At 40.3% G+C, this 14,454-nt stretch overlaps 1 protein-coding gene across 1 annotated transcript; it reads left to right on the top strand.

Annotated features, from left to right (window-relative positions):
- Positions 1-929: 929 nt before the first annotated feature.
- On the top strand, positions 930-13,488 carry LOC104928097 (basic helix-loop-helix transcription factor scleraxis). Its single transcript, XM_010742317.3, has 3 exons — positions 930-1,935; positions 2,223-2,439; positions 12,668-13,488. Exons 1-3 carry the CDS (start codon positions 1,535-1,537, stop codon positions 12,704-12,706), a joined length of 657 nt encoding a protein of 218 aa, XP_010740619.1. The 5' UTR covers positions 930-1,534; the 3' UTR covers positions 12,707-13,488.
- Positions 13,489-14,454: the final 966 nt, after the last annotated feature.

Here is a 14,454-nt window from a genome sequence, read left to right as displayed (position 1 = left end):
AAAAAAAAAAAAAAGGTTGACAAGTGACCTTAGAAGCTGCCAAAACAGCTGCAGAAAATTGAGAGAGCGGACATGCAAGCAAGCGAGTGCACATTATCTGATTCTGCTATGACAAATCTGTGCCTCACTGAGCTGTGCTCACAATTTGTTTTGTGCTTTCTCAAGTATTTTTTTTTTTTGTCTATATCCTTTCAAACTCATACTCATGTCAGATAAGTCTGGAAAAAGGAAAGAGGCACCCAGCATGGAAAAACAGGAAAATTGGAAGACTGTTTGTTTTTTCTTTTGTCTGCAGAATTGATCCATGTCAAAACCAGAAAAACAAATGATTACAGAAGGTTATGAAATCATATTAAATAATTTGAGCAAGTCCTTTGTTATGTTTAGATTTGGCCCCTGACAAAGTTAAATAACTGAGCTCACAGAGTTCAGCAACAATATGAAAAAAAACAAAAAGCACAAGTTTTGTCTCATACATCTGATATTTGATTGCGCTGTCTAAGATCCTGGCTTTATTGCTCTTGTCAGCTGACAACACTTTATCTCTGTTTCATTTCCATTTTAAGTCACCGTCCAAGAAACTGAATATGTATACAGTATTCATATTGATAGGAATGTCTGTTTGAGAGGCCTCTGTGGTCACGAAGGTCACTACACTCAACCAGTAAATGAGTGTGATGCAGGTTCTGATTTAGGGTGGATTTCCCCTGAAACACACCAGCGTGCAGCCAAAACAAACTCCCGCTGATGGTTTGCCTCTTGCCTCCGGTCTCTCTGGCCTGCTTCTAGACAGCAGCCGAGGGACCCTCAGCGCTCAGAGGGAGGAGCGGAGGAGTCCTCCGGCCCTCCCACCGGCTATAAGACCAGAGGCAGACGGAAACACTCAGACAGCAGGCACACGTGGAGCAAAGAGCCAGAGAGAGAGAGAGAGAGAGAGAAATAGAGAGAGAGAGGACGTTAAGAGAGGCTGAGAGAGGGAGAGAGACCAAAGAGAGAGAAACTACTGCCACAGACTGGGAGTAGTTTGTGCTATTGGGACTGAAACAGACAAATATAGAAACAAAGGGGCAAGAAAGAGGTCAAGAGAAGAAAAAGGGGACAAGTTAACAGCCACTTGGCTTCATCATGCCATTTTAAATTTGGCTTTTGTCCAAGGATTAACTGAAAGAAGAAATTACCTTTGGGATGTGAAGTGTTTTCGTATAAACCAAGAGAGAAAAACAAGAGGGACCTGGATCCTGCAGCCACCTGTGACTCAGCAGCTCTGAGGACCAGTTGCTCTTGACTACTGACTAAGGATCAACTTGCTGATCTTTTAAATTCTAACTCAGCATCATCATCTGACTCACCTGGCTTAACAAATTTAGCAAAGCAGAGAAGTTGGGGGTAAAGTAACAAGGGGTGGGAGCTTTTCGTCAGTAGCATCGACAGACGAAATTTGCTAAGCGACTTCCGAGAAGCAACTTTCAAACCTCAACAAGTGGAAACCTCACAAGGATTGACCAGTAGCTGTCAAAGCCTTGTTGCGGTGAAGATGACATTCGCCATGCTGCGCACGGCGCCTCCCACAGGCCGCTTCTTGTACGGCGACATCGCCCTCCTCTCCGAAGACGACGATGAGAACGGGAGCGAGGGGTCAGGCTCCGAGGAGCGTACCACCAACTCCTCCAACTCTGCTGCCTTCCGCCTGTCCTCCTCGTCGCCATCTGCCTTTCACATCAAGATGAACAGGAAGAGGAAGCTGTGCGCAGGAATAGCGGGCCCAGGCGTAGATGTAGGGACCATGATGGGGAGGCTTGGCCCCCCGGGGTCCCCTCCCCCTGGAGAGGGTCGCCAAAGGACCGCAGCCAACGCGCGGGAGAGAGATCGCACCAATTCTGTCAACACAGCATTCACAGCGCTGCGCACACTCATCCCCACTGAGCCTGCGGACAGGTACAGAGCAGCATGAGTCAAAGTGGCTGATGCTCAAATACATTTTTCCATCTGGGAAGAGAAATAAGTAACTTTGATGTAGCTCTGGCATCTTTAATGACAATTAAATTGTTTTTGGGACAGACCTAATTGAGTCAACACTGCCTTTAATCATGAGTGGATATTTAGAGTATGCAGGAAGTCCAAACATATCTAGAATCACTGTTTTTTTTCAAATAAGGGTAGCCTTATATTGTTGAATGTTGTTTAAATCAATACCATGAATGTCGTTCTCATTTGATGATCAGGAAGCTGTCGAAGATCGAGACGCTACGCTTGGCCAGCAGCTACATCAGTCATCTGGGGAACGTCTTGCTCCTGGGCGAGGGGCTTCATGACGGACAGCCGTGCCACGCTCCCTCGCCACCGTTCTTCCACGTTAACTCCTCCCCCCCCAGAGGATCTGACCAATCAGCTCAGCCAAAGCACATCTGTACTTTCTGCCTCAGCAACCAGAGGAAAATGGTGAGCAGACGAAAAACCGTGAAGCAACAAGCAAGAACAAAAAGAGCAAATCAACTGAAATAAAAATGCTGTGTATAATAAGACCTTTAACAAAACAGTGTTATCAACTGCTTAGATTAAATATATAAAATATATTTGCAGCATTTTAAGAACTATAAATACTTTTCTGAATGTGTTTACTTACTTTTTAGATACTATAAACATGAATTATTAATTATGCAGAATTAAAATTAGAAAAATATTTAGTCAAAGGAAAAGCTGATCACTGTGGAGCGAGGCTTCTTTTGGGAAGCGGTGCTTTAGGGTCACGTTGGTGTTTAAAGCTGACCTGAGATCAGTGACTCTGCCTATAAACCTGATTGGCCCTGAGGGACATTAAAAGCAGAACCTCTTTAAAGTCCTCTTTTGGGGTGAAGGACTGTGTATTATTGTTCTGTTGGGGGTTAGTTTTACTCGAGCAGGTGGTTTGAACGTTCAAGGTGTTTTCTGAAACTTACTGGACGTCACAGCGAATAGATGTGAGCGTTTTTGTGTCAGAGGACTTAAGAGAGGGCTGAGCAGAGAGGTGGGTCAGACAACACGCAGCCTTTTTCACCATAACACTGGCAAGACGTGCACGAGCGTTGCGTAAAAACAGTCGAACTCCAACTGGAGTGTTTTTGTCTTTCTGTTTTTAAAAATATGAATTTGAAGTTCACAAGGGTATCCATGCAGCGGGTGAAATTTATGACCAGGAATCCATGAAATCCATCCAAAACCATGTGTATAATTTGAAGAATGTATTGACGTCAGCCTGAATATGAGGTTTTAATCATAACTGCTGAAGAGCTGACCTGAGATACAAAGATTGGTAATGATGACTTTGTTCCACTGAGACTGGATGTCACCAAACAGCCATTTTATACATATAACTCACATACTGCTCAGTGTTAAGAAGATTTTTCAAAGCAAAAATTATTTTTCTAAATTTTAGTGTCAGAGATTAATGTTGTGTGGGTGTTTTTCCTCCTGCACTGTCGTTCTACATCTTTAATAGAGATACAGAAAAGGAGAACTTCATCCACTGTGAAGTTCAGCTCACATTTGATTGATTCAACACAGGAAATAGACATAATCAAAAACACACCCGGCATAAGAAAGTCGTCAGTCTGGTGACAAATAGCAGGGAATGAAGAATTCATATCAGCTGGCTGAAATCAAATTTATATGACTCCAGTTCTGACTTTAACAAACACCACCAGCCTGCACGGAAGATGAGAGAGAGGTGACGTCCACTCAACTTTCCCCTTCTAACCTAGCCGCTGCCCATTTAGCAGGATTTATGGGTAAGGAGCTGACATCTGGCAGACTCCCCCGTTACCCCAGCAGTGTGTGAAAGCTAATACCCTCCTCAGTGTCTAAACCCAGAGACCCGTTAGCTGGGGGATAACCTGAGTCTCAGCAGTGTGTGTCTCCCCCCTCCCTCCTGCCTCCCCTCTGAACTGTTGTGAGTGAAAGCCTAGACGTCCTCAGCGTCTGAAACCCAGACACCCTCGGCTGGAAGATAACTAACCTGAAATCTGAAAGTCTCCTTTTCTTTTCGCTTCAGCCTTTCCTCCCTGACTTCTTCACTTGTACTCTCTTCCTCCTTCACCCTCGCACACTCCTTACTCTGTTTCACTTTTTTCCTCCTCAACTCTTTCCCCAAGTGCCCCCCCACCCCCCTCCCTCCCTCAGCTCCCCGCATATCGATCAGCCTGGTGGAGGTCAGAGCTGTCAGTAGGAGCTGTGTAATACTATCTGCTGCTGTCAACTTGCTGCTGCAGACGCATGACTGACCTGTAAATGCATGCTGGTTAGAAAACAATTTTGAAACATTCTCATGTCAAACCCTTCAAACCTAGACACTTTGATTTTTTGACACATTTTGCTGTTTTCCATTAGCTCCATAACAGTTCACACTATCCTCTGTTGTGTAGGATGTGCACAGGACAAACTGTTTTCATGCAGAGTACTGTTTAGGTCAATCTGGGTTATCTCTTAATTACCCTTGATTACCCCAAATGAATCCACACGAATCACAAAAGAGGAGATAGAAGACAAATTTAGAAGTTTTAACTTAGATATGATTTATGCAAAAGGAGGTCCTTACAAGGATTAAATTACGTAAATTTGTGTAATTTATGTAAATTTGTGTCATGTTCATTTATTATATCACATAAAATAATCCTTTCTTGGATTCTTGGATAAAGTTGAAATAAATAAATAAAAGTTTAAGAATATTAAACTTTTAAGAATATTGTCATCCTAAAATGTTCTCATTGTTATCACATCCCACAAAGACAAAATAAGCTCAGAAATGTAATTCTTTAATTTTCAAAAATGTGATTGTGAAAGAGTGAATTGTTGCGGACTGTTTTCTGTGGCGGATTGATACACATTTATCGAAATGAAGGAACACGTCAGCCAGTGCAAAGTTGTGGCTTATTGGGGTGTTTTTGTATAACAGGACTAAGTTATGTCAGGATTTGAATACACAGACGATACTTGTCAGTGGGATCAATTCAGTGTTGGGTTTGTGTATTTTCATGGGATTTCTTGACACCGTACTCTTAAAGGAGAAGGATAAGGCACACCTGGGATATAAATGGTTAACTCTGATTGGCAGAGCCTGAGAATATTTAATTTTCCCCGGAAAAGTGGCTATACAGTGCGTTTAAGTGGGCTAAAGGGCATAGTCAGTGCTGGTGATTACAGAGAGGAAACGATTGTGAAGGTAAACTGAGACTTTGTGTCCTGAGTGCTCTCTTTGTATGTTTTTATGGTCATTGAGGTTCATCACAGCTGTCAGGTCTGCTTAGACCAGCCGCTTCAATTACACTTATTTCCAATGTGGGAGAGGGTGTAAGTGAGAAAAGTATACGCTCATTTCCTCTTATTATGTACGTATACAGTATAACTGTTTCAAAACAAACAGTCTTGTTAGTAATGACTACTGCACAGAGAGGCCTAAGCTATTGCATATTACATATTCACTGGAATACTAATGTGATTTAATTGTCTGTGTGACTTTTTTCACGGATACAGACCAATTTCAAATTAGTTTTATACACATGAAGTAAATACGATTTATTCTTTATGTCTTCTTGATATGGTAGGCTGATTATCCAGAAAGTGTGAAAGATAGTGAGTTTAAAAATGATTAAAAGTTCTCTTTGCCGCTGTCTTCTTTAAAAGCTGTCAGCTTCATGATAGTGCCTCGTGAAATTATGAAATTATTGTTTTAATTTTTCTCCAGTGAGCTCAATCAAATAGTTTTCAGATTGAGGGAATATCATCAATTCTTTTGTATGTTGTTTTCCTTATCACGATGTCAGCTACAGATCAACACACTGTGGGACATTTCTGCTCAGTATCAGAAATTAGAAATTAGAAATTTTGACTTAGGGGGGAGCAGCAGCAGTTTGGCATGGAGCATGGAGCCCAACTGATGCCTTTGATACATGCAGTAAAAAAGAAAGAAAAAAAAAAGGGACGCTCCTGATGGCTACATCTGTAAATGAGATGTACAGGGCTGACGATAGAGGATTGAGGTGAGCAAAGGGCTGCTTAAATCCCTGTGCTGTCTGGTTGATTGATGCAGATATCCTGTGCTAGGTCTCTCTGTTTCTGCTGATCAGTACAGCTGTCAGGTATCTGGACTCATGAATCCTGCATGATTAGAGCTTTTTTTTAATCATTGTGATATCTGCTAAAAGTCACCCTTAATGACCTTGAAATGTGGCGGATCAGGTGAGCATCTGCAGCGGTTATATACATACATATTTATTTGTGCTGTAGGTGAAGGCGGCACATGAGTATCAGTGTTATGTTACTGAATGTGATGAGATGACGTTTATTCAGCAATTCCCTCATGCAAAACAAAAACCTTTTTAAAAATGTGTTAATCTCTCTACTTTGCTGTCTTTAGGCTGTAGTGCTTGAAGCATTTTAACAGCTTCCTCCTCGACTGTGGCTTATTTCTTTTGGCCTGACACAGGGAGAGGGTCAATTCAATTCAATGGCAAACATAAACAGAAATGACGATTCTCCTGCCAGTAACAGCAATCACTCTGAACTTTTTCCTTTTATGCTGGAGATGACAAGTCCAAACCTTTTCCAATATTTAAAATTTAAAGAAGCTCATTTGACAAATTAAAAGAGAATTTATATGTTTAGAAACAAAACAAAAAAATCTGGCAAAAATATAACTACCATGATACTCATAGTGTGGTTGCTGTAAATAGATTCTCCTTTGAGATGGTTAAGTTTAGCTGAGTTTACAAGCATTTTAAGGCACAACCCTGATTTAATTTAACGTGAAGGAATCTTATTTATTTGGAATTTCTAGAAATTAAAAAGAAAAAAAAAAGATGTGTAAATTTAGCGAAACAGCGCACCTAACAAATGATGTATACGGCTCCTAATATCACAAACAGTTCCAATTACGTCTGAGCTGCAGTAAAAGTTTTATATGTGATGATTTTTGTGGGTGGTTGGAAAGCAGGGCGTATGGAAAGACAGTGGCACTAAAACTGCACCATGGAATTGGAGACGGACTTATCTGTGCTTGTGTGTGTGTAAATGTGAAAGTGTTTACGCGTGTGAGTGGGTAAAAGAGAGGAGAAGTTAGTCTGAGTGTATATCTATCTGCGCTTGTTACTTTGAGATGGTTGCGAGTGACATAGAGTGACATTACGTCCATGTAGATATACATTACACACTCACACACAGACACACACACACACACACACTGGCTGGCTCTCCATGTCTGGAAGTCATTGGCAGTGCAGAGCGGAGCAACAAATGAGCTAATTGTTCTGTAAATGATTTATCCTCTGCTGAGGCCTATACAGCCAGTGTTTAATTCAGCTGCTGCTATTAGAAACACATTGACGTTGGGCTTTGATGGTGATGTTAAAGAAGCCTGGAAACCACTCTCTGTGAAACGCCCTCACTGCTCTCACACACACACTCACACCCACACGTATGACACATACAGGCAGGCAGCAGAAATACTGACACACAAGCGTACAGTGCACCACACTCAGAGACTTTTATCAAAAGCATTTCTCTCTTTTATTTTTTCTAGTCTTCGTAGCCAGACGGCAGTTCATTGCGTCTTTCTAGACACCCCCCAAAAAAACCTCATATATGATTACTCACTTAAGGAGCTCTGGATCACGACTGTGCTTTCAACACTTTCTAAACTAATGGTTTGCAGGAAGTTGTGGAAACAGAGATGGAGAAAGAGAGAAAGAGAGGCTGAGAAATAGCCAACGACTCAGCAGGATAATCAACTTAGCTATTTATCCTCCAGTTTGGACAGTTGGTTTTTGACTGTGCTGAAACTACACTTTGCTCCTTTATAGAGATCAAATGAAGCGTGCACCTTAAGAGGGCTTAAATGCATGGATAAGACGTGTGCAGGAGCGCACTAATGACTGTGGTTTTTACAGTCATTTGGTTATTAGTCTGTTTTCGCTGGAAAAATGCATTACGTCACTTGCATGAAGTAGACGTTTCAAGGTCATAGATGAAAACTAAATTACCCTCATTTACTGATAATGCTGGTGTTGACTACGAGTTAATGTTTTGTGCCTCATGAGCGAAAGCTTCGCCTGTTTGCTTCTCAGTTCAAGCTATGCTAATGAGGTGCATCGAAGGTAGCTAATATACTGCAGGCAATTTTAAAATATATTCGTGCCCACGTTCGGTGTATGTCTGTGTATATGTCTGTATGTCTGTGTGTGTATGTGTGTGTGTGTGTGTGTGAGCCTGGCTCTGTGTATGACGTGTGCTTTCATGCATGGACCTGTCTGTATATTTTCAGCACAGATGGAAGCAGTTAAACCCTAATTTAACGCCAACAGAAGAAGTCGGGTCAGATAACTAACAAAATCTATTAGCAAAACTATCATTCTGTTGTCATTTGGCCTTTAGGGAAAGGGTTGCTCACGGAGCAAATTAAAACAAAACTACAGGAAACCAATCCAGAGCAGAGAGCAAATCTAAAAGAAATGTACAACACGGAGAAAGGCAGAAATTGGCAGTTTAAATTGTGCATTTACTTAAAACAATATCTACTGAAGCTAATGACATATTGGCTGTCGCACAGCGCACATCTTAACAGATGATGATAAAGTGATGGTTGTAACTCAGCAGAATGAAGTCATCAAAATGAAGTCGGGCTTGTTCTGGAGTCATCATGACAGATTATGAAAATGTGGGAGTAGTTAAATGCATGTGTGGCCGGTTGGTGCGAATTACATCTGATTAGGCAATCTAAGATAAATCAAGTGTTTTTCAGAAGCCATCAGGATGCTTATTAGCAAACCACAGTGAACATGAAGTACATGTCTGAGGTATCCAAGCCACATAATGGCAGACTGCGGCTTATTTGGTGTGTTAGTTAGCTTAATTTAAAAGTCTGATGTGTTATTTATTGCACTACTTTAATGTATGTCTGTAATCTTCTAATCGATGATCATTTATGAGGGTAATTACAGCTTCTATTACTCAAGGGAACTGACGCATATTCACATATTTTCACTGGACAAACTAAAGGGATATTACCAGTTTTCATTTCATGGTTGAATACCAATCTCCTTATACGATTGTCGGGCCAGTACCCAAGTGGAATTATTTTTTCCAACCAGTCATTCCTCTCTTCATGCAGCCAGAAACTAAATTAGATGTTTATATTTGACAGACCAGCTTAACACAGGAAAAAAAAAAAAAAGAGAGAGCGAGAGAGAAAGACAGAGTGCATGGAAAATCCACATTTATAGGTAAAGGAACAGCCCGGATTGAGTTTCGGAAAACAATATTAAAGTTTGAATTTGTGGAGATGATAAGATGCTGTTTAGAGTGTTTGCCATCTTTACACTGAAGCTAACACAGGCTCCTTTCACCTTGATTAAACAAAAATATTGTTCCAGCGTGGTAATATCATCATATTGTATCTAACATAAACATCATCAGGTAATCATATTAGTGTTGGACAAATCACCCTCCCGGGATGTCAGTGGTATGTCTGTGTGTGTATGTGTGTGTGTGTGTGGGTGGGTGTTTGGAGAAAGAAAGAGAGAGAGAGCAGAGATGTCATCCGACCATGCCCTATTAGTCTTCAGGAGATTGTTTTGACTACCAGGCCAGTCTTAAAGCCCCCGTCCTCCTGTTTTGACTGCACCAGCTTACACTCCAGCTGAACCGCCTTCACCAGCTACAGCTGTGCTTCCCAAACTACAGCTGAGCACTCACAGCGAGGCAGGCTCTGATTCGGAGTGATTTCATGGTAACTGGATGTAATTTAGTAAATCATCTAATTGTCATGTACCCACTTTCTCTAACCTACTTCAAGTACTTTTATTTCCACTGATAAATACATACAATTTTCCACGGTGCCTTCCAACAAACACCAGAGATCGTGGCTGCACATGTCTCTGTTTTATAGTTTGTGTTTGGAGCAAAGCACAATAACAGCAAGGCCTGAGTGAGGCCAAAAGTTTTCCAGGCAGTGTGAAACTTATTCACAACTCATAGAGATCATTCCATGTGGTCTGTGTGTGATGGCAAAATTAAAAACATATTTAAGACATTTTTCAGGTCATTTAGGCTTTAAATGATTTGTGGTTCATCGATTGTTCACTTCTTATATTCTTATATTGCACATAGTGTACTCATTTGACTACACTATGACCCCTAGAAATTGCATATGTATGTAATTCCAATTATTAAAAACAAATATACAGTAATTGTTGCCTAGGTGGCACTCTTTGTTCAATAAAAGGTGCAATAGTTTTGGGCATCTTTGAATTTGAATGGTCAGGGTGGAAGGATGGGTGTCAAGGTGCAGGACCTGGACCTCACAGACAAGGATTTGTGGACCGAGTCCTGCATGTGGTAAGATTTGGGCAATAAAGGACATAAAGTTAGAGAAGGTGGTGGTTGTGGTTTTGTTTAAATGTTAATAAAGTAAACCTTAAGTCACTTTTGGCTTTTTCAGTATTTAACTAAGACCACCATCTTTCTCTTTAATCATGTAATATGAGTCCCTAAACATAACTATAAAACGCTTCAGTGGCTATGAGCATATATTGTATTGCAAGACCGGATATTAAAGAAAAACTAATAAAAATTGTCACTGCACAAGTTCAGCATCAACATTTTGCTCCTTGGTAGACTTAAATGTAAAGCTGGAGCCAGGACGTTTCTCTTAAATTATATTTGATATTAAAAATGATTATCTATTAGAGACAGATGGTCAACACACTACAAAGTGGACAGTGTTTCTGATTTCTGATTTTCCGAAGTACTGTTGAAAAATGTCAAATAAATCCAAATAGTAAGTCTTGTGGTTGCAATGAATTCTAGTATATTGAGTCAACTAACCTGGTAGTTCTTCTTTCTGTATAATTATACATTTCACTGATGGAAAATAGAGTAGATAAAACTAAAATCAGTAACATTGTTGATGTTTTTGTTTCAGAAATATCACTGCTACTCTAACTGTATACTGTACTGTAGTCATATCTCAACAGATGGCTACATCATCTACATTTGCCACCCAGGAAACACGCCTGGAAATAAGAAAAACACACCACCAATCTTCATAACAAGTAGCTGGTCATAAACATTAGCTAAAAGAAACTTGTATACAGCCAAGAACATAATGGTAATTGTTCATCTCTAGATAATAACAATCTAATAATCATCCTCTGCTCTCAGTCCAGCTGGAGGAAGTATTGACAATAATAACTCCTGTATCTCCTAACACCTCAATCAGTGGGAGGACCGATTCCTCTCCAAATCATATGATCTCACTCCCTTATTACTGCCTGATACCCTTCCAAACACCTACCCACCTTTGTTGATGTCAGTCAAACGGATTTTTCCAAACACCTACACTTTGTGCGCGGTCTGAGAGGAAATGTGTAACAGGTGTTCGGGAGGGCGAGGGGGCGGCGGGAGGGTTAGATGAGACGATATTAGCGGGGGAAAGAAAAGTCAGCAGAGGACATGAGTGCAGAAGAGTTGACCTACACTCTAAGAGAACTTTCACCTCACACTTTTGCTACCATATAAAATCAAGTCACAAATTTAGGTTACAACATCCTCAGATCATTTTTTTCACACCTATGAGGTGATCACACGTCAGTCCTGAAAAGTAATTATTAAGGCAGGGATGACGTGTTGCATATCAGTCTATGGTGTGTTTGATAAAATCCCTTGACTGTAGCTTGGAAAGTGAGTTTTAGATGGCCTGAGAAGCAAGCAGAGCAGAGGTTAGGTGAGGAGGGAAAATGTGATGTTATTTTCCTGGCCAGATAGAGAAAGTCTCTTCACCAGCCAGGAAATCAAGGCTTCTCTGTTCTGATACCACAGATAAATGAGAAGCATATCATCATGCATGGCTGTCATACATCAGCTCATGATGTCACTCCTCGGGCTATAATAAAGTTAGCTACCACTACCACAACTAATGCACAGTATGTATGCTACTGTGCAGAAAGTGTTTGTGTGAGTTTACTGCATGCAGTCAAGGTTAATTCTTTCAACCCTGGTGGAATCAAAACAGCATAAAGCCATAAATGTACTGTGTTTGCAGGAAAACAGTATCCCTTTACACAACATGGACTACATTTTCCTAGAGTCACATTTCAGGACACGGTAATGAAGGTTTAACATCAAAGACAGCAGTGTTATTCACCTGTTAAGCATATTTAAATATTTGAGTACGGAGTGGAAAATACTGTCCCGAACTGTACCACTCTAGAGACTAAACCAAAATCTCAAATATCATCTTCTTTTTTTTGACCCAATCAATCCTATAATTGTTGATAAGAAATACACTTAATAGTTTGCTTGCTGAGAGTTAGATGGAAAGATTGATACCCCTCACGCCTGTATGGTAAATATAAAAACTACAGCCAGTAGCAAGCTAGTTTAGCATAGCATGAAAACAGGAGGAAAAATCTTGTTTGTCTCAATCTAAAAGTAACAAAATCTGTCTAACAGCAATTTCAAAACTCACTAATATTATATTTGTCAAAAAACGGGCGGTGTAAAATTGTTTTGTTGTTGTTTCACATGTGTGCCGTTAGCTGCTGTTTCTAGCCTTAATGCTAAGCTAAGCTGCACTGTTGCTTTAAATTTGCTTGAGTGTTGAATCCTCGATGATAAGAGATGTTGTTTCTCTCATTTGCAGAACAAAGACAGAGACAGGAAGACGGCCATCAGAAGTTAACAATGAGGACACAAACCACACGGATGAGATGCTCGTCACTTTGATGGGGCTTTCAGTGATTTTACAATTACTGCAACTTGAAGACTCATCAGACTTGCGATGCATTTCAAAGACCTTTGAAGGACTTCTTTAGCACTTCCAGGACTTTTCATGGAACTTTATCAAACCTTTCTTCTTCTTTTTTTACTTTTTATATTGCTTTACAAGAACTTTTTTTTACTTTTTAGGGTGTTTTCAAATATGTTTGAGACACTTCTGAAAAGGTGAACAGTACTTTTAAAGGGCTTTCACATGATTATCAAGACCATGAAGAACCTTTCAACAACACTTATAAGAGACTTTTTACTGTATTGTTCAAAGACTCAGTGACTCTTTGTTCAGAGTCTAAGGAACTTATGGCACATGATTGAAAAACACACAGAACTTATGAAAGACAAAATTTGTATTCATCAAAAGCTGTGTGTTATTAAACTGAAATATAAATGTATATTTATGTGACATAACATTATATAATGAAACTATGTTATTTAACCGGCATTGACATTCATGACAAATGATGAAAGGTATGAAGGTGCATAACATTGGCTATTGACACAATTTATGGCATCACAGAAAACATGCTGGAACTTTTGTGGTATTGGTTATGTTTAATAATCCGTTCTGAAAATGTCGCAATGCTGGAAAATAACTCAAGATGACCAATAAATTGTTTGTATATCTGGGAGTTCATTTTTCTGTTGGTGGTATTTTGAGTCTATTGTATTCTCAAACGCTCCCCAGTTCCAACCAATAAACATTATAAAAGTTTCCACTGTGAAACAATACTGCGCCGTAGAGACATTTTAATACTAAATGGTGGTTTTATCATACTTTTGCTCATTTAAGCTGCTCAGGGAGAGATAATTTTGAAAGTTTAAAATACATTCCTCCTCAAAAGGAGCAGTACAGTGGCTACACCTGTAGCTCACATCAACCTAATTCCTAGTTTTACCTTTGGCTGTCTCTCTCTGTCTTTTCTCCCTCTCGTACACTCTTTCTTCTCTTCTGGGGCACCAAGATCAGAGCGGACAGAGACAGAGGGTTTGAAGATGAGGCGGACAAGAGGGGGATTTGAGGAGCAGAGGAAAGGCGAGTAGAGGAGAGAAGGAGGGAGGGAGGAAAAAAAAAGAAAGAGCAGAATTGAATCTGCAGGTATGGCCGCTTGGACATCTGCCTGTGTCCCCTCGCTGTCCTTTTCTTTACCTTTCCACATGCTCTTTTTCTCTTCTCCTCCTCTGCTCTTCCTCTCTTTTCCCCAGAGTGCCACTGGCCAGAGTCTGGTTGGTGATGGCTTTCCAGCGTGTTTAGCCACGCACTACTTACCCTCTCTTTACCTCATTTTTCTATCTATCTATCTATCTATCTATCTATCTATCTATCTATCTATCTATCTATCTATCTATCTATCTATCTATCTATCTATCTATCTATCTATCTATTTAAACCTTTTCCATTCTTTCCATCACTCTGTCCCTCTCTTCCAACTTCTCTCCACTCTGTTTTTCTCCAAATCTGTCCATCGCCTTTATGGAAAATGATCAGGGCATTAGCGATGTGGAATGTTGCCCCTTCCTTTTTAAAATTGTCACATTTCTCATAAAACCTTGCTTCTCTCTCTGTCTCTCTGCCTACCATACCCGTACCTCCCACACCGACCACAAATGTTTTTCTTTCTCGTTCTGCAGAAAAATAAATACAGTTGCTACCTG

The sequence above is a fragment of the Larimichthys crocea genome, chromosome XIII (assembly GCF_000972845.2).
Source record: "Larimichthys crocea isolate SSNF chromosome XIII, L_crocea_2.0, whole genome shotgun sequence".
NCBI lineage: Eukaryota > Metazoa > Chordata > Actinopteri > Sciaenidae > Larimichthys > Larimichthys crocea.
This window is presented reverse-complemented; position numbering and strand designations above follow the sequence as displayed.